The sequence below is a fragment of the Hordeum vulgare genome, chromosome 5H, assembly GCF_904849725.1.
Source record: "Hordeum vulgare subsp. vulgare chromosome 5H, MorexV3_pseudomolecules_assembly, whole genome shotgun sequence".
Taxonomy (NCBI): domain Eukaryota; kingdom Viridiplantae; phylum Streptophyta; class Magnoliopsida; order Poales; family Poaceae; genus Hordeum; species Hordeum vulgare.
The window spans coordinates 142,857,735-142,881,837 of NC_058522.1; the positions used below are offsets into that span (position 1 = coordinate 142,857,735).

General features: G+C 49.5%; 1 protein-coding gene and 1 long non-coding RNA gene across 2 annotated transcripts; both read right to left on the reverse strand.

The window, feature by feature from the left end:
- Nucleotides 1–577: 577 nt before the first annotated feature.
- Nucleotides 578–6,473, reverse strand: LOC123395516 (mitochondrial import inner membrane translocase subunit TIM22-3-like). The gene is made up of 5 exons (XM_045090517.1): nucleotides 6,137–6,473; nucleotides 4,487–4,551; nucleotides 4,310–4,382; nucleotides 4,140–4,193; nucleotides 578–1,133 (listed from the first exon to the last, which is right to left on the reverse strand). The coding sequence occupies exons 1-5, from the start codon at nucleotides 6,387–6,389 to the stop codon at nucleotides 904–906; spliced, it is 675 nt and encodes a 224-aa protein (XP_044946452.1). The 5' UTR covers nucleotides 6,390–6,473; the 3' UTR covers nucleotides 578–903.
- LOC123395517 lies at nucleotides 5,665–6,130 on the reverse strand. The gene is made up of 2 exons (XR_006609782.1): nucleotides 5,942–6,130; nucleotides 5,665–5,852 (listed from the first exon to the last, which is right to left on the reverse strand). It is a non-coding gene; the product is annotated as an uncharacterized LOC123395517 (long non-coding RNA).
- Nucleotides 6,474–24,103: the final 17,630 nt, after the last annotated feature.

The following is a 24,103-nucleotide window of genomic DNA, read 5'->3' on the forward strand; positions in this document are numbered from 1 at the left end:
TGTTTAAGCTACAAAAAAATTTAAAATTAGAAGGATCTGGAGTTCATCATCTTTTTGTTCTTTAATGTATGCATGCATGTGAATGTGTGAAGAAGATTGGGGGAACCATTTTTTATGCCTCATTAACCTCTATACAATTTATATATCACAAACGTGATAACTTACATAGCTCATACATAATAACTTTGGACCCGAAAAAAAGACATAGAAACGTATCAATACCATCAAAACATATCAATATAGACATGAAATCTAGTTTCAAAGACCTCGTCACAGCAAATTTAATGATGGAAATAGATTTTTAATTTGGCTTTTCGTTTAAGGGATAAGACATTTTGAATTTTGAGAAAATGATGTTTACATCATCTACATTTGTTTTCACTTGCATGTATGCATGGATGCCATTCCGCACTTTCCCTCGTCAGGGACTGTTCGCCCATTATTACAGTCGAAAACTAAAACAATGATATGTACTCCCTCTGTTCCTAAATATAAGTTTTTTAAGAGATTTCAAAACTAAAACAATGATATGTAATTACATACTCTTAAAAATAATAATTAAATAAAAAGACAATCCTTGGAAATTACCAGTCTAGTCTTATTCTAAGACCTGACGAAACATTATTGAGTACCCGTCATATACAAGAGGATTCGCTAGCAAAGGACTATCAGAAAGGTTCAGGCAATCTGCTGCCCAGGTCATACACGATTATTCATCAGGTTGGACACAAGCTAAGCTGCTTTCCTTCTGGAGAGTAATTTGAAAAACTGTTCAAAGGCAGGGTAGAATGATCATCCTTCGTGATACACTAAACTGGAAACAAAAAACTCAGCTCGATGCATTTACATGGACAGAAATCGAAGTATGTAACGGGTGAAGCTACCATCATGCCTCCAGGTCGTTCAGGTTTCTCGGAACTTTGACAAAAAGTTTTGAAACGAAGAGAAACCTTCCATCGCATCGTGCGGCATGTTAAGCGTGAAAGGGGGAAGAACACTCGGACCAGCCTTCAGGTTCTTCGGGCCAGCGGCTGACGGTAGCGCAAGTGCAGGCTGCTGTCTGTTGAGCTTTTCTATGATGTACGAGAAAGTTCCAAAAGCCAGGCAGCTCTGAATCAGAGTTTGCGGTGCACCTGCAACAGACAGCAGAAAATATGGTACTGAGGTGATCGATACATATGAAGCAGTTTATTTATGCTACAGGAGCAAAAATAGAAACATTAACTCCTGCCCCACTCCCTACAAAAAGCAAAGAGAGAAGTTGTATTCTCAGCACAAATGATGATCCAAACTAACCCCTTTGATTATACGATTTTGGTTAGTAGAATCTACATTTCTACGATCCTAATAGTTAAGATTCTACCACTGGTGATCACTGGTGGAGCTACAGTGGATTTCTTGGGCGGCCCAACCTGAAGAAGAAACCATAAGAGATGGGCCAGGCCACTTGGCAAGCTAGTTAGGCAGTTTTTCAGCTAGGCAGGGCGGGCCAGAGCACAGGTTCGCCCCAACGTAGCTCTGATCCGATTCAAAATAACGATTTTGACAACCTTGTCGAGCGACCAAGCGGAACGCTCGTTTCAGCATCTCTCCCTCTCTCGATCCGCGACGACGGCAAAGCACTCCCACCTCTCCCTCTCCGGCAACGGCTGTCCTAGCCTCCCCCCACTTCTGTCCTCTGATGGCATGCAGCAGCAGCGGGCAGCCAGGTACAAGCTGGGTGACGATCAAGCAGCTGGACGGCGGCTGTAGCGGACAGCTTGGGCAGAGCGGAGGCAGTAGAAGGAGCAGAAGGAGCAGCAGCTCATGGGCTGTGGCTGGTAGTTGCAGGTGGCGGCCTCACATGCTGGGCGGCGGCCAGGCGCTGCACGTCTCGATTTGTTGAGCGACACAACATGAGGAATTGGCAGGCGGTGGCTACACCACAGAAGAGCAGGCTCTGCTCCATTGTCCACTCTCCCTTGTGCGTTTGCTAGACTAGTGATAATCACCTAAATGGAAATTGTACATGCTTTTTCTTGCCTTTTGCAACTACAGAAAATTTGTGCATGTTGTGGACCATTTATTGATGATTCTTTCTAAATTTGTTAGTAAAATATGATTGTGTAAGACTATTGATGTTATTTATTTGACATGATTGTGATGCAAAATATAAATTATTGGTGAACAAAAAATAAATAAAACATTGTTTTGAAATTAAATAAAGTGATTCCGAAAATACAATTAATGTTGCATATATAGCCAGAAAAGCAAAACACTAATCTGAACATTTCTCATTATTCCATTCCATCAACCAAACACTGAGATGTAACTGTTTCATTCCACCTCATTATTCATACGAAACACAAAGATGGAACCATTACATTCCATTCCACTTGGTTCTTCAACCAAACACACCCTCAGTGTCTTTGGCGGCACGGCTGGCTTCTGGGCGATAGGGCATGCTCGTGGTGGCCATGGCGGCGACCTATGTTCCACCCAGATATGGCGTCCAGCGGAGGCTAGCGGCGCGTGTCGATGGCTTCTGTTGTGCCTAAGACGGCAATGGCTGGCGACAATGGTGGCCCAACAGTGCTCGGTCACGACAGCTGCCAAGGCTTCGCCTTTCTCTATGGGCACGTAGGGCGTGTGAGATGGTGGCCCTAGGCAGGTTACGGTGGGGGTGGCGACAGTGTGGGGTCCTAAAGGAGGATGCGGCCGGCGATGCCGAGGCTGCCCGAAGACCGAAAGTGTCGGTTCCTGGGCAGCTCCCTATTGAGATCTGGAGGAGCCAAATCTTGAAGGAGCACTAGCTGCCGATCCGTCCAGAGGTTTTGCAGGCAGGTGGCTGGCGCGCGAGCCGAGGTGCAGGGTTTGGGTATCCCACCCCCCTCATGGACGGGCAGTTCGTTGGGCAGCCATGGCGGCGGTGCTGCCCGGCTATGGCCGTTGGCCTTGTGGTGGGACCCCGAGGGCAGGTGTCTTCTTCCCTTCGGTCGGCGACGGCCACATGCTATGCCGTCGGTGAGAGGTTCGGATAGGGATGTCGAGGCGGTGGCCTCAGGTGGCGGGCTACTCGATAGGCTCTCGACGGGTGTACGGGTGTACGGGTGGCACAGTGGTGGTTGTGCTTCTTGGTCATGTGGGTGGCGAGAGGTGTTGTGGTGGGTGGCATTGGTGTCTTCTCTGTTGTGGCAGCGAAGGTGCGCAGATCTGGTCATGGAGATCCCGGCTTCGTAGCAGCGGTTGACTTCGTTACTTCTTTGTGGCTCAGGGTAACAACCGGGTGAAAGCTCTGCGCTTCGTCCCCGGCAGAGACGGCGTCCATGGGTGCTACTTTCCTCTTGAGGATGTTGTCGCAGTTTCCCCTACCAGGTTTCTGAGTGAAAACATTTGTTTGTTCCGTCGGCAACGGCGATGAATTGTGCCATTTCCCTCTTGAGAGTGCCTTATCTTTGGTTGTGGCGTGGTGTTGTCTTCACGCCCTTTTGTATTCTTGCTCATCTTCGTCGTGTCTTCCCATCCGATGTGTGTTGTCCATTTTTTTTTCTATTTTCTACTTTGTTTGAGGGCTTCCTCACCATCATGTATCGTTCAACCATGTACTTGTGGTTCGTGCTTTACCATCCATGCCAGCAATTGTGCATCCATAAATGGAACCAAGGGGGTAAGGCAAATCAAGGAGACAAAATAAAAATCTATGACATCAAAACTGTAAGAACTAAGAAAATGTGTCATGTAACACCAAACTAATTCGGAAATCATTAGCAATATGCGGTAAACCACAAGAGAGTACAGAAGCAAGTGTACAACTGATGGAGAACTCAAAACGATCAACTTTTTAGCCATAAAACTTGCAACTGATGCCAGATATCTAACCATGACCTAAAAGGCTATGCGTGCTTTCAAAACAAATCACAAGTCCAGAAACCACCATGACACTAGCACACGTTTGCAGCCAACACTGGGGTTGCCAACCAGGTAAATTTTTTATCCAAATAACCTACACTAGGCAACTAGAATAATACAGGCAAATCATTTTCACTCTTACTGTTAAACTACATTAAACTATGTCAAAACCATGGTCTTTGGGCAAGGTATCCAGGAACAACGTTAAATTTAGATAGTTCCAGCTATTAATTGCATTGCTATAACTTTACCTGGAAAACTCAAAGCAAGGCCAGTGCAACAGCCTGCAACTCCTGCATTAATAACTGTAGACAAAAGATCCACAAGTCAATGGTCATCCTTGTCATTTTATACACCCTAAGTACTTCAAAAAAGGTAGCAGAATAGCAGCACAATCTTAAAGGGGGCATCAAAGACAGACCGTCATCTTTTCCACGTAGCTTTCTCAAAGAGCAAGAAACCAAACTTTGAACGCCGGCAAGAACAGCAAATATCTAGAACAACAGACAAAATTCTCAATGTGATGGTTAACAGAGAAAAGTCTATTCCAAACGAAATGAACATTGGTATCCAATTAATGAAATATGTATCATCATACCTTAGCAGAAGAGGCAGCGTCAGCAAATGAGCCTTTAAACCCTTTTGTGGTAACCAAACCTTTTCCTAAAAAATCACCAGATATAGTTAACATAACAAAGAGATAATTGTTGTGTTTTGAATAGAAGGATGACACACAGCAGGGCAGCCTGACATAACGTATACCAAACAAAAATATTGTGCACAATGAACACACAAGGCTGAACCAATTCAAATTTACAGGTAGCATTAAATGATTGAATTGATTTGACATGACCACCAGATCCACTACCATATTCCATAAAAGATCTACATTGTTATATTCAAGGTGGTAATGGACGTAACCAGATAGGCTATTTTTGTTATCCGCAAATTAAGGTGGCATTTAGTTGGTGATTGGTTCACTTTGCCTCAGCCTGACTGTCAGTGGTGGAGTGCACAAAGCAGCAATTGGTTTCTTTATACAAAATTAGAGCAGTGATTAAGTATCACCCATGCATGTTGAGCAACTTAACATGATAACAGACACCGCGAAGCTCCATACGTGCCTCCTTTACTAAGAAAGACCCTGCATGAGAATGCAATGTCGGGAGCATCTAATCTACCAATTAATCACCAGGTCTAGGTAAAACAGATTTGACAATTGACATGCTTTGGATTTTGGGCATCCAAAAACTTCTTTGGATGACAATGAGACGCAAAATCCAAAAATTGGATTCTAAAATTAGGCGTATGCTTGAACCTATTTCTGTGCCAAACCACTGGTAACAGATTAGCAACCAAGAACGGAGCTAGGTGTGTAACTCCATTGTCTCTTTGTGTGTTGCTTTTACTTTAGTTCTTAGTCCACAACAGGTTGTATGAACACACCACAAACACACAGTAAACATACGAGTTGAGTATGTTTGTATGAGCCAAAAGAAAGTTCTCTACCAAATTTTCTGAGAAAACCCGCACATGTTCTGTAACATTTTCTTTCATTTGGCAGCATTAGCAAGTAATTTTATTTTATCCTTTTGCAAGGAATAAACACACACTGCAGCTTCCAGATAGGTACGTATGCATGCAGTCAGGCCTTGAATCAAGTAAACGGAGCAAAAACAATTTGGTTTTACCAACATTTCTGAGAAACTTCGCACATGTTTCAATCTCAGTAAGCACGTGCTTTTTCACGAGGAATAATTATGCGGTTAACTGTAAAATCCATCAATAATCTGCTCCATAATCCTTGGTGCCAGTGTCACACAAATTAAACAAAATTGCTACAAGTTCAACTATCCTGAATATGTAACTGTAATCAGCTGCATGAAACCCAAACAACACACCATGTGCTGCAATTGAGCCTTATCTCCTAAATGTCCTCAACACTGGCACAGTATACTGCGAATCTAACAAAGAAAAACCATAATCAATGCCTTATGAATGACACTACCCATAGACCGTGTGAACAATCAGTACTAAGAGCTCAATTGCACACCTCAGATTAGACGAACACCTTAAGACACAACCTTATGGAATATAATCAAATCTGATCTCCTGCCAGTCAAAAACCTTATCAAATTACGAGAGGCCTAAAATAGAAAGGGAGCCAGCCAGGACCAAAGATCGCAGAGCCCTAACCCTAACGGACGTGTCGAGCCGAACGAGGAGGTGGAGGGGACGGCGGTGTTACCATATCCAACGACGGCTCCGACGAGGGAACCGGCGGCCGACTCCCAGGCGAAGCGGAGGAGGCAGACCCCAGGCGCCGCGGTGGCGGCGGAGAGTGGGCTCGGATTCCGCGACACGGAGAGGCGCGTCAGGATGGGGTTGGCGCGGGGGGGGCTCCGCGGCTGACGTGGGGACTCGTCGGAGGACTCGGCGTCGGTGGTGTCGCCGCCATCGGAGGAGTAGTTTTCGTCCGGCTTTGGGTCGCCGCTCGCCATGGCCGTCGGTCGTGCTCGTGACACTGCTGTTCGCGTGTACGCGCACGCGCGTGTCCTTAGCAGCAGCAGCTCGTCACGGGTACAAGTTGCGGTGGGACTTCGTATTCGTAAGATTCAGCTTTTACCGTTCTTTGCCCGTGCAATGGGAGCAATGCAAATACCGATGCATGCTAAAAAAAACAGTTTGGTCTATTGAAATAATGATTTTTAGCGCGTCGGAAAACACTGACTTCAATGATTGCCGTAAAAGATAGCGCGTGAGAGCCCCATACCTGACCAAACGAGCCGGCCCGACACGGCCCATGGTAATCGGGCCTGGCACGGCACGGCCCGTCCAGGCACGTTTATTAATCGGGTCGTGTCGTGTCAGCCCGTGGGCTGCGCCTCTAGGCCTGTAAGATTTGAGAGAGAGAGGTTTTGGATCAGCACACTTTATTCAATCTAAACCATGATGTCTAACAGAAAACCCTAAGGAGGTAGTCAGCGGCAGCAATCGTGCGAGGTGGGTTAGTGCTGGGTTATCGATTCCGAGGCATGCGGACGTGCATGCGTGCTGGGTCATCGCCATGCATGGGCTTGCTTGAGGGCCAAGTCGGCCGACGCCATGGGCTGTAGTGAGGTCTATTCCAAAACCACCCCTCCCCCCCCCCCCCGCCCGCAGTCGATGCCTCGCTGTCGGAGATGCATAGACCGGAGCGGAATTCCCGAAACATCGACGGTGGAAGCCCCTTGGTCATGACGTCGGCGAACTGTTGAGCCGTAGGTACGTGAAGAACACGGACATGCCCCAGCGCCACCTTCTCGCGGACGAAATGGATGTCGAGCTCGATGTGCTTGGTGCGACGGTGATGGATGGCAGAGAGGTACACCGCCGAGACATTGTCGCAGTAGACTACCGTGGCTTTGGCGACGCCGCATTGTAGCTCAGTTAAGAGCTGACGCAGCCACGAGCACTCGGCAACCGCATTGGCAACGGCAGGGTACTCGGCCTCCGCGCTAGAGCGGGACACGGTGGGTTGCCGTTTGGACGACCACGACACCAGCGAAGGCCCCATGTAGATGCAGTAGCCAGAGGTGGAGCGGCGAGTGTCGGGGCAGCCGACCCAGTCGGCGTCGGAGTAGGCGACGATGTCGAGCGACGAGGAGGCGCAGAGAGAGAGCCCAAGCGAGGGCGACCCGTGGATGTACCTCAAGATGCGCTTCACCAATGTCCGGTGAACGTCACACGGAGCATGCATTGTGGAGGCAGACTTGTTGCACCGCGTACTCGAGATCGGGCCTCGTCAGTGTCAGGTACTGGAGGGCGCCGACGATGCTGCGGTAGAAGGAGGCATCGGAGAAGGGGACGCCAGCCTGCCCTAAGACCTTGCCCGAGGTGTCGATGGGGGTAGATGCTGGCTTACAGTTGATCATGCCGGCGCAGTCCAGCAGTTCGAGGGCGTACTTCTTCTGGCAGAGGAAGAAGCCATCGGAGCGGCGCGTGACCTCCACGCCCAGGAAGTAATGGAGCGCGCCAAGGTCCTTCAGGGCGAACTCGCATTGAAGGAGACCGACGACGCGACGGAGGAGAGCGTCGGTGGAGGCCGTCAAGACAATGTCATCGACGTACAGCAGAAGGTACACCATGTCAGTGCCACGGCGGTAGACGAACAACGATGCGTCGGACCTGGTGATGACGAAGCCGACACGGACCAGGAACGCGGTAATGCGTTGGTACCAGGCGCAGGGAGCGTGCTTGATGCCGTAGAGGGACCGAGAGAGCAGGCAGACGTCGTCGGGGCGCGCAGGGTCGACGAAGCCAGCCGGCTGCTGGCAGAAAACTTGCTCCGTCAGGTGCCCGTGCAAGAAGGCGTTGGAGACGTCGAGTTGATGGACGACCCAGCGGCGCGAGTAGGCGAGCTGAAGGACACAATGACTCGTGCCCGGCTTCACGACGGGGGCGAAAGTCTCGGTGAAGTCGTGTCACGCCCAAGATGCGACCCTATCCTCAATTTGGCACGAGGGCCTCGTCAGGGATAGAAGCGCATCTCGTCGTGTCGCAAGAATGGATATCGTTACAAGTACATGTACTAAAAGGAAGAGATATATAATAGAATTGGCTTACACTTGCCACAAGCTACATCAGAGTCACATCAGTACATTACATATTCATCATGAAGAAGAGCAGGGTCCGACTACGGACGAAAACAAACGAGAAAAGAAGAACGGCGTCCATCCTTGCTACCCCAGGTTGCCGGCCTGGAACCCATCCTAGATCGATGAAGAAGAAGAAGAAGAAGAAGCAACTCCAAATGAACAATCAACGCGCTCGCGTCAAATAACCTTTACCTGTATCTGCAACTGGTGTTGTAGTAATCTGTGAGCCACATGGGACTCAGCAATCTCATTTCCAAAGGTATCAAGACTAGCAAAGCTTAATGGGTGAGGTAAGGTTAAGTGGTGAGGTTGCAGCAGCGGATAAGCATATATTTGGTGCCTAAACTTACGAGTACAAGAAATAAGAGGGGGAAGATCTACGCATAACGGACGTGAACTACTGGTGATCAAAGGAATGATCCTGAGCACCTACCTACGTCAGACATAACCCCACCGTGTCCTCGATCGGAGTAAGAACTCACGAAAGAGACAGTCACGGTTACGCACCTAGTTGGCATGTTTTAATTAAGTTATCTTCAAGTTATCTAGAACCAGTGTTAAACAAAGCTTCCACGTTGCCACATAACCGCGGGCACGGCTTTCGGAAAGATTCAACCCTGCAGGGGTGCTCCAACTAGTCCATCACAAATTACCACAAGCCGCATAGAAATCCTCAATCACGAAGCTCGCGATCTCGTCGGATTTCCTAGTGGAAAACCTCAACTCTGAGATTACCCAAAGCATCACCGGAATCCCGATGCACAAGATATCTCGTCAAAGGTAAAACTAATCCAGCAAGGCCACCCGCGCGTGTCGACGATCCCGATAGGAGCCGCGTATCTCGTTCTCAGGACACGATGGATGAGCGACGCGTACGGTGGCCTGATAGAAATCACCCAAGTTTCCCTGGGTTGGCCCCGCACAGTGCTCTGTTTTGGACCAGCACCATCAGCACTGGCCCTCCCTGTATTATGTAGAATTACTCCTCGGGTTCATGACGCCCTATGCTTTCAGTATTAACAAAATTATTATGTTGGGAAAATGTAGTACCAATGTTGGGCCTTGCCAGACCAGCTTTAATCTAAAACGAATTATCAAGGGGGTCCCCATAACAACCCCCATCGTGTTAGGAGCGCTCAATTATGGAACATAACACCGGTAGCCGAAACTAAGGGGGCAAAGGTGGAACAAAACACCAGGCTAGAAAGGCCGAGCCTTCCACCTTTTACCAAGTATATAGGTCCATTAAATTAAATAGCATTAATATGGTGATATGACAAGGAACTCATGTTTTCACATGGAAGCAACTACACCTGCAACTAGCAACGCTAACAACATGGTTAAGCAAGCAGTAGCATAGCCAATCAGTGGTTTGCTAGGTTGAACAAGTTGAAGGTTTCATGGCATTGTTGAGAGGCTGATATTTAACATGTGGTAGGCAACGAGACATAATCGATAGAAGCGGTAAAACTAGCATGGCAATGATAGTAATGGTATCCGGGGAAATGGTCATCTTGCCTGAGATCCCACTTGGAAGAAGAACAACTCCGTGAAGTCGGCGAACCAATGTGGTCAGACGGGTCCTCACATTCCGACACGCTTGCGGAACTCTATTGAGACGGAGCAAACCGGAAACAAACATCAACACAGATATTCACCACACGATGCACAACATGATGCATACCCAATATGATGCATGGACGCCCAACCCCTAATGATGCACTTAAACCATCCTACATCGGTAAACAGGTGCCACATCATCATGAAGTGACACCTCAGCAGGACTGCCCAAAACTGGAAACTACTAACTCCATTGGATTCCTTGGGTTCTCCTCCCCCAAATCTATATACTACACTCCTATATATGCATGCAGAAAAACACCAGAAACAGCAAAGGAAAAACTACACAAGATCAAACTCTGCTAACAACAAGAACAGGGGTTGTTCTTGATATGCCAGATTTGGCATATACCTCTTCTGAAATATCCAGATATGGAAATACATCACAACACCAATCAACAAAATTATATAATCGTCAGGGGGTCCCACTGGTCATACTCACCAGGGCCCCTAGTAAGGCATGTGGGCTCTGGACCCACTGACAGAGGCACACTACAACAAGCAACTAAAAACACAAGGGAAAAAACTAACATGGGAGTAGGGGGACTCGAACCCACTACCTTCTTGCAAGACAACAGGGCAATCACCACTGAGCTAGGCTCGGATCACTGCCCTAACAAGGGGAGTAACCCACCTATGCTACACGTGCAGACAACGCAACAAATTGAAACAAAAACCCAAATAAGAGGACGCGCGAGGGGCTCGAACCCTCGACCTACTGGCGCTGCAGTGGCTCGGTTGCCACTACGATGGTGAAGTATAACTGCTAGAACAAGGGAAGAAATGCACATATGCAGGCTCTGCTAGCTAGCACAGGAGAACAAAAATCGTAGAGAATAAAAGGGGGGCGCTGGGTCTCGAACCCGAGACGTTGAGAACGAAAACATGCTCGATGCCACTGCGCTACCGTGGGGATTCTGCCTAAGAAGGGAGCAAAGCAGATCTAAAAGAAAACATGGGGCGTCGCTGGAGCAGGGAGACGCCGGCGACGACGACGCGCGCCAGAGCCACTCGCCTGCAGGCGCATACGACGCACAACCACGCGATGCGCTACGTCCCTCGCGTCACTACATAGCAGGCGCGGAACCTACGCCTATAAGACGCATGCACGCAGAGCTGCGGAAACTAGCGCATCCTGCCGGTGCAACTCCGACAGGGCGGCGCCCACGCGCAACATCGGCGACCTACTGCAGAGAGGGAAACGAAGGGGGGATAGAGCTGCGCTCACCCAGGGTGCAGAGAGAGGGCTCGCGGGAGGGGAGACACGCCGCGCGACGACGTCCTGCTGCAGAGAACTCGTCGGAGAGGAAGAAGGACCATCCGCCGAGGAGGTCGAGGCCGTCGTCCTTGGCGCTAGCTGCCCGTGGGAATGGAACTCCATGGGCGCCCGCGAGCTCCTGGTCCAGGAGGGGGAAGAAGGGGGCGTCGGGCTACCACGCATCAGGCACTTGCCCGAGCCGGCCATGGTGCGGTGGAGCTCGGGAACTCGCCCCGACGGCGCTAGGAGGGAGAGGAGGAGGGGAAAACGACGAGGGTTAGGGTTTCAGAGAGTCCGAGGCTGCTAAGTATCTCGCACCACCCGCTCGGGGCCGTCTGATCGAGGGAAGAAACGATCTATGGTGGTCAGGGGGTTCGTACGTGCTGACATGATCGAGGAGGAAGAAGCTGCCGCCAGCCAGGCCTGGGCTGATTGCACTCACCTGGGCCTGGTGCTCCCTCTCTCACTGAGAAGGCCTACCTAATAAAACATTACAGCGAAAATCAAACCACACGGGCTAAAGGAAAATAGTTTTGGTGGAAACAAAAATATAACTGGGCTTTTAAAATGTTGCCACTGTTTATAAAAATAAGTGGAACATTTTTAGAAGTCCAAAATTATATTCATCTAATTTAAATGGGCTTTGATTTTTTAAATAAGATAAGAAGGAAAGTAAAGTAGAAACCAGAGGGGTTGCCTCCACAAAATGAAAAGGATTTTTTTTAGGGAAAGATGAACATTTTTTTAAATGGAGAAACAAAGCCTTTTAAACCTGCCACAAATTAACATAGAGAGAGAAGGGTTTTCTCCTTATGGAGCAACATGTGGGTTTTGACATGCACTTGTTGCCCCCACACCTAAACAATCACTAAGGACATCAACACAACACTTGCACATCACAACAAGGACACCCACATCAACACAACCACAACAAAAGGGAAAGAATGCAATGCAAGAAGGCATGATGCACATGAAATGATGACACAAAGTTAGGCTCACCCCACATCACACCAACATGCCAAGGTTGCCATACAAGGAGGATACAAAAGGGGAGGGGAGATTGCACTTGGGCTGTCACAAGTCGAGACCAGCCCGTTGCCGGAAGCCGCGAACGACCCAGCTGCCAGGTGCGATTCCTCAGTAGCGCGTCGTACTCGTCTTGCATGACGGCGCGCCAGTGAGGGTCCCGGAGCGCCGAGTGGACGGACGCAGGGAGCGGCGAAGGAGCCGTCGTGGTGGCAGTGCAGACGTACTCGTTGGAGGAGTACCTCTGGCTGGGTCGATGGACACCCGCGCGCGCACGGGTAAGCACTCCGAAGTGTACGGGGGCAGCAGGTGGGGCAGTTGAGGGAGAGGCCGGCCCCGTACTGGGCACGGGGGCAGCAGGTGGTGGAGGCGTCGTGCCGACAGGAGCGGGGCCCGGTGGTGCAGGAGACGGGGCCGAGACGCCCGGGGCAACTAGCGGAGAAGCCTCCGGGATCGGCGATTCCCCCGTTGCGGGGGAGGCCGGTGCGGGCGGCTCCACAGCTGGAGCAGTACGACGATGCCCACGGGGCGCGCCGCGTGGGGGAGCCGTTGGGGCAGGCAGGAACAACACGGGAGGACGTTGTAGTGCACGCGGCGTAACGGACGGCGGTGGAGGCGAGCTGGAGACCTGTTGAAAGGGAAAAACATACTCGTCAAAGTACACGTACCTGGAGATGAGAACTCGCCCAGATGCCGGATCGAAGCAACGGAAACCCTTGGTATTGGGGGGGGGGGTAGCCGAAGAATACGCAGAGAATAGACTGGGGGCGAGTTTATGTGGAGAAGTAGCGAGAAGATTAGGATAACAGAGGCAACCAAACACCCGGAGGTTGTCGTAGGAGGGTTGGTGACCAAAGAAGAGGTGATCGGGAGTGAATTGGCCACGAGCACGGTAGGGGCGCAGGTTGAGGGTGTGGGTGGCGCTGGAGAGAGCCTCGGTCCAGAACCGGGGCGGAACGGCGGCGTGAAGGAGCAGCGCACGAACAACGTCGTTGAGGGTACGAAGAGCACGTTCGGCACGCCCATTTTGCTGGGATGTATACGGGCATGTAAGGCGGAGGATGGAACCGTGCGCGGAAAGCAAAGAGTGGATGCCATGGTTGTCGAATTCGCGCCCGTTGTCGGTTTGGAGGCCGAGTATAGGGCGGGAAAACTACGTTTGAACAAAGGCGAAGAACGAAGTGAGCGTGGGGAGGACATCCGACTTGCGATGCAACGGAAAAGTCCATACAAAGTGCGAGAAATCATCGAGAAGCACCAAGTAGTATTGAAACCCTGAATTGCTTATTATTGGAGAGCACCATACATCACAATGCAACAATTCAAATGGAAAACGAGAGATGTGAGAAGAAGAAAAAGGAAGGCGAGTGCTCTTGCCCAAACGGCAAGCAGAGCACGAGTGAGGCGCACTTTTAATACATTGAAAAAGATTGCTACGGAGGAGCTGGTGCATGGTCGAGGCACCGGGGTGCCCCAAGCGGGCATGCCAGATATCGACGCCCGCGCGAGGAGGGCGACGCCGGAGCGGATAGAGATCACCAGGGCTATCACATCGGAGCAGCACCGTCTTGGTCCGCAGGTCCTTGATGGAGAAACCAAAGGGGTCAAATTCAACCAAAACAAAATTCTGACGAGTGAGTGCACGAACAGAAATGAGATTAGTGATAAGCTGAGGAGAAACGAGCACATCATAGAGTTTAATGGGAGAATGAGGGGAGAGAGAGATCACCGTGGTGTGTGATGGGGAGAGAGGAACCATCACCCACCACGATGCGAGTAGATGTAGGGAAGGGTTTAGACTGGGAGAGGATACCAGGGTGGGAGGCCATGTGGGAGGATGCGCCAGTGTCCATGAACCAGTCGTCGTTGCCGGAGTAGGCGGCCGACGAGGGAGCCTGATGCAGGGCCGCCAGGAGCGCTGGATCGTAGGGGGAGGACGCCCCGCCGGAGTTGCTGAGCCAGTGCCCAGGGGGCGTGGGCAGCCATGCATTGGGAGGCGGCATGGGGTAGCCGCCAGTTGGAGATGCAGCCAACAGGGCCTGGTGGCTTGTGGGGCGTGAGCCGAGGATGCTGGGGTGGGGTGAGCGCGCCGGCGGCAAGGCCCACGCGTGGACAACACCCGTCCAAGGATTGACGCCCCCGAACCAGGGTGCAGGAGCGGGACTGGAGGGCGTGGAGGGACGCCCAACGGGAGCCTGGCCGGCGGCTCGGGGACGACCATCAGAGCCCCGCTTTTTCTTGCGGGCGTGGCCAGGCAGAGAGGTGCCAGTCGCAGGAGGCGCTGCGGGAGGAGCCGCGGGAGGCGCGGGGGAGGCAGTGCGTGCGGCGAGGGCAGCCTGAGTTCGCTGCAGAGAGGACTGCTGCATCCTCCGCTCCTTGAGGCGCAAGTAGTTGATGGCGCGGGCGAACGTCGGCTCGGTGAGAAGGTTGAGATTAGAAGCAGCGTTGGCGTAGTCTGAACCGAGCCCACGGATCAGGTTCGTGAGCATGGTGGCGTCAGAGACCGGGGCGCCCACGTCGCGGAGCTCGTCGGCGAGCACCTTGAGGCGGAGGCAGTAGTCGAAGAGCCCCATGCCTTCCTGGGAGAGGCTGTAGAACTCGGTCGTGAGAAGCACATGACGCTGGAGCTGATTGTCGAGGAAGAGCTGGCAGATGGAGGTCCAAATGCCGAGGGCCGAGTCATCGTCGCGGATGACGTGCGAGAGGATCTCGTTGCTGACGGTGCGATAGAGCCACTTGATGGTAGTGGCGTCAACCCTCATCCAGTTGGCATCGTCGCGCATGGCGCGGGCGTCAACCGATCTGTCGACATGATCCCGAATTTGGAATTCGCGGAAGGTCAACGAGACGTAGGTGCGCGAGGTGGAGAAGGAGGGTGTGTGGATATCCAGGACGACGGGGACGTGATCCTGGATGTGGATGAGCCGAAGGCTGGCGGCAGAGGCAGGCTCGAGAACGGCAAAGGGGTTGACCTCGCCGGCGAGGGAGGAGCGAGGGGAGGCCATCGCGGCGGTGGGTAGCGGAAGCGAGGAGAGGATCAGAAGAAAACTAATACCATGTAAGATTTGAGAGAGAGAGGTTTTGGATCTGCACACTTTATTCAATCTAAACCATGAGTATTTATACAGGTAGATGATCAGTGTCTAACAGAAAACCCTAAGGAGCTAGTTAGCGGCAGTGACCGTGCGAGGTGGGTTAGCATTGGGTTATCGATTCCCAAGCATGCGGACGTGCATGCGTGTTGGGTCATCGCCATGCATGGGCTTGCTTGAGGACCAAGTCGGGCCGACGACATGGGCTATAGTGAGGCCTGTTTCAACACCAGGCACGACCCGATTATTAAACGGGTCGGCATGTTGGCCCGATTAGCACGCTGCGTCGCATATTTTTAGCCTTATGGGTTTATTTTTGGGCCTATTGAGCCATATTTTTGTATATATATATATATATTAAACAAATCAAAAAATATATATATAAAAAAAACGGGTCGTGTCATGCCGGCCCACGTGCCCAGCCTCCAGGCCCAGGCACGGTCCGAGGCGTGCTTCGTGTCGAGCCCGAGCACGATTAGCCCGTGCCGGGCCGGGCCGGGCCCGTGTCGTGCCAGACACGCGGGCTGTCGGGCAAGCCCATTTACCCGGCCCCCATTTGGCGAGATCTGGTTCCAGCAGACACTGTAACAAAATCGATGCACGTGTGGTAGTGGTGGAAAGGCACGTGGAGAAGGCGTTGAATTTATAATGTGCGCCGAGCACCATGCGCCAAATCTAACACGTGTCGGGCCGCCTTTTCCCGTGCTTAAACTTTTCCCGCGCGTCAGAATCTTTCGCGTGCGCTGGAGTGCACGCTAAAATTCAATTTTCCCTTGTGCCCACGTTTTTTAAGTCACTGTTGGAGATGCTCTCGGGGGAACCAACTTGAGGGAGCGTGGTATTCTTAGTCGGCCAGGTTTAAATCTTGTGCTCGTATTATTTTTGAAATTATTTTAGGATTTTCAGCAATGCGCATTTAGTGAAAAGAATCATTTTTGTCGACGACGAGGCGCCTAGAGTGATTTAGTAAATCTTAAGATGATATGGTGGCTCAGTCTCTCGAATGTGATCATAAGGATAGGGTGTACGTATATGAGTTCATAGGGATGATTATATACACGTGTATATGAGCGCTTACGTATGTACTGTGTTAGAAAAATACCGTCGCATAGAAGAACACGGTTTTTTATTTTAGAGGAATGACCATGTGTCTATTAAACAAACAATTACAATGAATACATACATATATACATATATATATATATATATACATATATACACATATATATACATATATATATATATATATATGGGGGGGGGGTCTCTTCATGACTCAAGTGAATGACAAGGACAAGGTTGAGATGCCATCTTTATATCAAAATTTGTATCAATCATTTCATGACTCAAATGGTCTGCTACAATAATTTCAAAGGTATGGCACCCTCAATCCATCTCCCAATATCGTTCAATTGCTCTTGGCACGGTGATGTATAAGATTGTTGTTAAGGTAGTAGCTAATCGTATGAGGGGCAATATGAAGGTGATCATTAGTGAAGAGCAAAGTATTTTTGTGCCTCGGTATTTAATTAATGACAACATTGTATTTGCATATGAAAGTGTGGACACTAGGAGGCGACAAAAGAAGGGCAAGAGTTTCTCATGCATTGTTAAATTGGTGATGAAAGCCTACAACTGAATTGAGTGGCATTACTTGGAAGCCATCTTGATGAAGTTGGGTTTTAGCATCGATTTCGTAAGACTTATTACGAAATATGTTTCGTCGGTCAGATTCTCGGTAAGGGTGAATCAAGATCTTCTACCATACTTCACTCCTACAGGGGGATTGCGACATGGCGTCCCAATGTCATTATACCTATTTCTGCTATGTGTGGAAAGTTTTTCCTCGCTACTCAAATACTATGATGGTGGCTATGTGGACAAGGGGACCAGAGTCAATTATAGATCACCGCGGGTGAGCCATTTATTATTTGTCGATGATAGCCTCATCTTCCTCAATGCAACAAGGTTGAACTCCATTATTGAGATATGTGGAAGTGCTTCAGGGCAGAGTGTGAATATAGATAAGCGGGCCATCTATTTTAGTCCTAACACACCGGATCCGGTTCGACAATTGCTGAAAACATCCTTGGATATTCATGTCGAGGCTTTCATTGTAAAGTATCTTGGTCTTCCAACAGCTGTGGGGCGCATTACAATTGAACTTTTGTACACATGGAGATAGGGCTCGAGGGAAGATGCAAGAGTAGTTGGAAAAGTTAATAGCTTGCGCCGGGAGAGATGCAGTATTGAAGTTCGTTGTTCAAGCGCTCCCGTTGTACAGTATGACCACTTTTATCTTGAACAAGAAAGTCTATAAGAGCATCACTTCACCAATGGCAGAGAAATTATGGAGTATCTCTTTGGACAAGAAATCTATGCATTGGGTTTCATGGTATAAACTTGCGACTCCAAAGCGCAAAGAGGGCATGGGATATTGAGACATGCACCCCTTTAATTTGGCTTTGCTAGGGAAGCATGGTTGGCATTTATGACCTAGCCTATATTCCTATATGCAAGGGTTTTGAAGGGTCGCTACTTCCCGCACATTGATTTCATGAATGTTGTTCTTCCTCGCTCGGTATCAGCTACATGGCATGCTACAATTGCAGGAATGGAATCACTAAAGTTTGTTATGATAAAGCGAGCTGGTGATGGATCACCAATTTCGTTTTGGGATGATAAATGGACCGCGGGAAGTATTTCCATGACACCGATGCTGAAACCGGAGAACGGGTGATTGAAAAGGTCCCTGAGTTGATTGATTAGGACAAATGTACAAGGAATCAACATGTGGTCATAGATACTTTTATCCCGTCTCATGCAGATGCCATTCTAAACGTTCCAATTCGGCAAGGTGGATGCAATGATTTTCTTGCTTGCGCATTTGAAAAGCCAGGAAACTACAGTGTTAAATCAGCGTACCATATCTCATGACTTAAAAAGAGTGTTTGACTCTGGAAAAAGGAACGGCTACCGAGACCTCAAAGAGTGGTCAACAATTATGGAGTGCACTTCAGAAGTTGAATGTTTTGCCAAGGGTTAGGGTGTTCTAGTGGAGGGTCTTGCATGGAATCATGCTGGATATGCTTTAGGAGGGGCGCACATTCCTGATCTTCCCCATGCCTGTCAGGCGAGCGAGGGCTGGGTGCGGTGCATGTGCTCGGGTTAGCCCCAATAGAGCAGAAAAATCCAAGCGATTGAGCTCTAGCTCACGGGCCTGCTCTCGTGTACATCACCTCACCAGGTCCTTGATGCTCTTGTCTCCTCGCGTAACATCCAAAGGCAACCCCACGAGCGCCCTCGCTGCACTACTCTTGGCAATTTCCCTGGTGCAAGATATCGAAGGCCTCATGAGCCCCTGATACGTCCATTTTGCATCATGCTTTCATGTTGATATTTATCGCTTCTTGGGGTGTTATTTCATTTCACGGTACAATACTTATGCCTTTTCTCTCTTATTTTGCAAGGTTTACATGAAGAGGGAGAATGCCGGCAACTGGAATTCTGGCCTGAAAAAGGAGCAAGTTTGAGATGCCTATTCTGCGCAACTCCAAAAGCCATGAAAATCAACGTGGATTTTTTTGGGAATTTATAAAAAATACTGGGATGAAGAAGTGCCAGAGGAGCGCAACCAGGGGGCCACAAGCCTCGTAGGCGCGACCACCCCCCTGGCCGCGCCTAGGGGGCTTGTGGGCTCCCTACTGGCCCACTGGCTCCCCTCTTCTGCTATATGAAGGGTTTCGTTCCGAAAAAAAATCAAGAGGAGGCTTTTCGGAGGATTCGCCGCCGCCACGAGGCGGAAGTTGAGCAGAACCAATCTAGAGCTCCGGCAGGACGATCCTGCCGGGGAAACTTCCCTCCTGGAGGGGGAAATCGTCGCCATCGTCATCACGAACACTCCTCTCATCGGAAGGGACTCATCACCATCAACATCTTCATTAGCACCATCTCATCTCCGAACCTTAGTTCATCACTTGTAACCAATCTCCGTCTCCCGACTCCGATTGGTACTTGTAAGGTTGTTAGTAGTGTTAATTACTATTTGTAGTTGATGCTAGTTGGATTATTTGGTGAAAGAGTTTATGTTCAGATCCTTGATGCTACTCATTACCTCTCTGGTCATGAATATGATTATGCTTTGTGAGTAGTTACTTTTGTTCCTGAGGACATGGGATAAGTCATGCTAATAGTAGTCATGTGAATTTGGTATTCGTTCGATATTTTGATGTGTTGTATGTTGTTTTTACTCTAGTGGTGTTATGTGAACGTCGACTACATAAAATTTCACCACTATTTGGGCTATAGGAAGGAATTGGGAAGTAGTAAGTAGATGATGGGTTGCTAGATTGACAGAAGCTTAAACCCTAGTTTATGCGTTGCTTCGTAAGGGGCGGATTTGGATCCACTAGTTTAATGCTATGGTTAGACTTTGTCTTAATTCTTCTTTCGTAGTTGCGGATGCTTGCGAGAGGGGTTAATCATAAGTGGGATGCTTGTCCAAGTAAGGGCAGTACCCAAATGCCGGTCCACCCACATATCAAACTATCAAAGTAACGAAAGCGAATCATATGAACATGATGAAAACTAGCATGACAGAAATTCCCGTGTGTCCTCGGGAGCGTTTTTCCTCCTATAAGACTTTGTCCAGGCTTGTCCCTTGCTACAAAAGGGATTGTGCCACTTTGCTGCACCATTGCTACTTTTGTTACTTGTTGCTTGTTGCGAATCATCTCACCACACAACCACTTGTTACCGATAATTTCAGTGCCTGCAGATATTACCTTGCTGAAAACCACTTGTCAGATCCTTCTGCTCCTCATTGGGTTCGACACTCTTACTTGTAGAAAGGACTACGATAGATCCCCTATACTTGTGGGTCATCAGCCCCCCATCACGAGGCCTCGCAAGCTGCTCCCTATGGAGGACTCACTCCAAGCTGCACACCTCAAAGGAGCTAAGTCTAAAACACCCCTCGGGTTTTATACCTCTCATTCACCTCTCAAGGCATCTTGATTTCCTTGGCACGAGACGCCTACACGTCAAGGGGGACCCTGAGCATCGTGCCTTAGGGACTCCTACCATCCCTAAGATCCCTACACCATGTGGCCTTGTTGAGCGCATGCTCTACACATACCAGCAACGGTTGTAGCCCGTCCCGGGGGCTGGGTCCAAGCGACACAAGGCACAAAGGCAACCTAAAAGGGAAATAAAGGCCTCGAGAGGAAAACAAAAACACATAAAACATCAACTACTTAAGACAAAAGTGCCATAAGAATGTTTTCACACACCCACGAGGCTGCATATACTTTATTACAGCAATGCGCCAAGGGGAGTCTAGGCGGACGAGGCACCACTGTCGTTACTCTCGCCATCATTGTGAGGGGTCTCTCTACCACAACCGATGTGATCCCTCGCAACCTCTCGTCTGAAACCAAAGTGACTATCGAGGCAGAGAAGGTTGTCGAAAAGTCGCATCGTCGCCAGGGTCAACAAGTCACGACACGCCTCCTCGACGATGGCGTCCACATCAAGCAGTTGCTTCTTGAGGTCGTCGACCTCGGCCTAGAGCTTGCCCCGCTGGCCCGTGAGGCCCTTCTGTTCATCGAGAGTAGCCTGGGCGGAAACCAACTTGCACTCCTTCGCCAATAGGCGCTCCCGCTCTGCCTCCCACGCAGACGGGAAAGACGATAACTCGCGCTCCCGGGTCTCGATGTTCGCCTCGCGGGAGGCGACCGCCCTGGGGCGCCTCAAGACCTCCTCCTCATGTTTTGTGAGCTCGACTTAGCAGGGCGTGGGACAGCTCTCGGAGGCCTCCATAGCCTCCTCCCGCATTTTGAGCGGACGCTCGCATAAAGCAGGTGGTTCCTAGAGCATCTTCTCGTCGGCATGAGGCCCCCTCCCGTTGTCGCTTGGCCTCCTGGCATTATCGAGGGCCTTCATGAGGGACACATGGGCATCTTTGGCGAGCTAATCGTGATATGCTTGCGCCTCCTCACCCTGCTGACGGTCTAGCTTCATCGCCTTCTCAAGCCGGCTCTTCCCCTTCTCCAAGCGTCGCCGCTCCTCCGCGTAGAGCTTTGCCTCTGTGCGCCCCTGGGAGAGTGCCTCCCGATCCTCGACAGCCTCGCCCTCACCCTCAAGCCGAAGCTCGCCCTCCTCCTTGCCTCCCACCAGTTTTTTCTCCAGGCACGTCGGGGCGACGGGCGAGACGACCGACTCCTTGCTGATTGCGTTGGGTTCCCTCCAGGCTCAAATGGTGATGTAGCACATCGAAGACAAGTATTTCCCTCAGTTATGAAACAAAGGTATCAATCTAGTAGGAAGATCCACAAGACTATGTAAGCGACACATGCACACAAATAGCAAATCCTTGCAAGCCAACGCGTGGAGAGGTCATCAATCCCTCGTGGGTAAAGTAAGGATAGATTGATATATGCAAATAAGAATGATAGCAAATAAAATGCAGCATGGTATTTTTGTTTTTTTATAATATAGATCTGAAAATAAAAGAGAAAACAAAATAGAAACATGAATAGCAAATTAGAGGTTGCAAATAGATGATGTGAAGTAGATCCGATGGCCGTAGGTTTCACTAGTGGCTTCTCTTGAGAAAATAGCAAACGGTGGGTAGACAAATTATTGTTGGGCAATTGATAGAAGAGCAGAAAATTAAGACGATATTCAAGACAATGATCATGTGTATGTTGGAAATATGCCCTAGAGGCAATAATAAAATAGTTATTATTATATTTCCTGTTTCAAGATAATCGTTTATTATCCATGCTATAATTGTATTGAATGAAAGCATAGATACATGTGTGGATATATAGACAAAACAATGTCCCTAGTAAGCCTCTAGTTGGCTAGCCAGTTGATCAAGCATGGTTAAGGTTTTTTGACCATATGCAAGTGTTGTCACTTGATGACCGGATCACATCATTAGGAGAATGATGTGATGGACAAGACCCAAACTTTGAACGTAGCATGTGATCGTGTCATTTTGTTGCTATTGTTTTCTGCGTGTCAAGTATTCATTCCTATGACCATGAGATCATGTAACTCACTGACACCAGAGGGATACCTTGTGTGTATCAAACGTCGCAACGTTACTGGGTGACTATAAAGGTGCTCTATAGGTATCTCCGAAGGTGTCCGTTGAGTTAGCATGGATCAAGACTGGGATCTGTCACTCCGTGTGACGGAGAGGTATCTCGGGGCCCACTCGGTGATACAACATCACATATAAGCCTTGCAAGCAATGTGACTCAAGTGTTAGTCACGGGATCTTGTATTACTGAACGAGTAAAGAGACTTGCCGGTAACGAGATTGAAATAGGTATAGGGATACCGACGATCAAATCTCGGGCAAGTAACATAGCGAAGGACAAAGGTAATGGTATACGCTATTATATGAATCCTTGGCACAGAGGTTCAACCGATAAGATCTTCATAGAATACGTAGGATCCAATATGGGCATCCAGGTCCCGCTATTGGATATTGAACGGGGAGTGTCTCAGGTCATGTCTGCATAGTTCTCGAACCCGCAGGGTCTGCACACTTAAGGTTCGGTGACGTTTCGGTATAGTTGAGTTATAGGTGTTGGTGAACGAAGGTTGTTCGGAGTCCCGGATGAGATCACGGACGTCAGGAGGGTTTCCGTAATGGTCTGGTAACGAAGATTGATATATAGGATGGTTTCATTTGGTCTCTGGAAAGATTTCGGGCATTACCGACAGTGTACCGAGAGTGACGAATGCATTTCAGGTTTTCACCGGGAGGGGCCCACCCACCCGGGAGAGAGCCTAATAGCCCAAGGGTGGCGCACCAGCCCTTAGTGGGCTGGTGAGGCCAGCCCAAGTGGGCTATGGCGGCTAAGGAGAAAAAACCAAAGAGAAAGAAAAAAAGGGGAGGTGGGAAGGAAGAGGAGGAATCCTCCTTCCCCAAACCGAATCGGAGTTGGAGTCCTCCTCTCCTCTCTCGGTCGGCGCCCTAGGGGCTCCCTTGAGCCCCAAGGCTAGCCCCTCCCCTCCTCCTATATATACTAGAGGTTTTAGGGTTTTTGAGACACAACTTTGCCACGTGCAACTCAAACCTCTACTTCATAGTTCTTCCTCTAGATCGGTTTTCTGCGTAGCTCAGGTGGAGCCCTGCAGGAATAGATCATCACCATCACCGGCGCACCATCACGCTGCCGAAGAACTCATCTACTTACCCGTCTATCTTGTTGGATCAAGAAGGCGGAGATCGTCATCGAGCTGTACGTGTGCTGAACGCGGAGGTGCCGTCCGTTCGGCGCTAGATCGGAACGGATCGTGGGACGACGGTGATATGAATCACGAAGCTGTACCACTACATCAACCGCGTTTCTTAACGCTTCCCGCTTAGCGATCTACAAGGGTATGTGGATCCGATCTCCCTCTCGTAGATGAACATCATCATGATAGGTCTTCGTGTGCGTAGGGATTTTTTTGTTTCCCATGCAACGTTCCCCAACAGTGGCATCATGAGCTAGGTTCATGCGTAGATGTAATTTCGAGTAGAACACAAAAATTTTTGTGGGCGTTGATGTTCAATTTGCTGC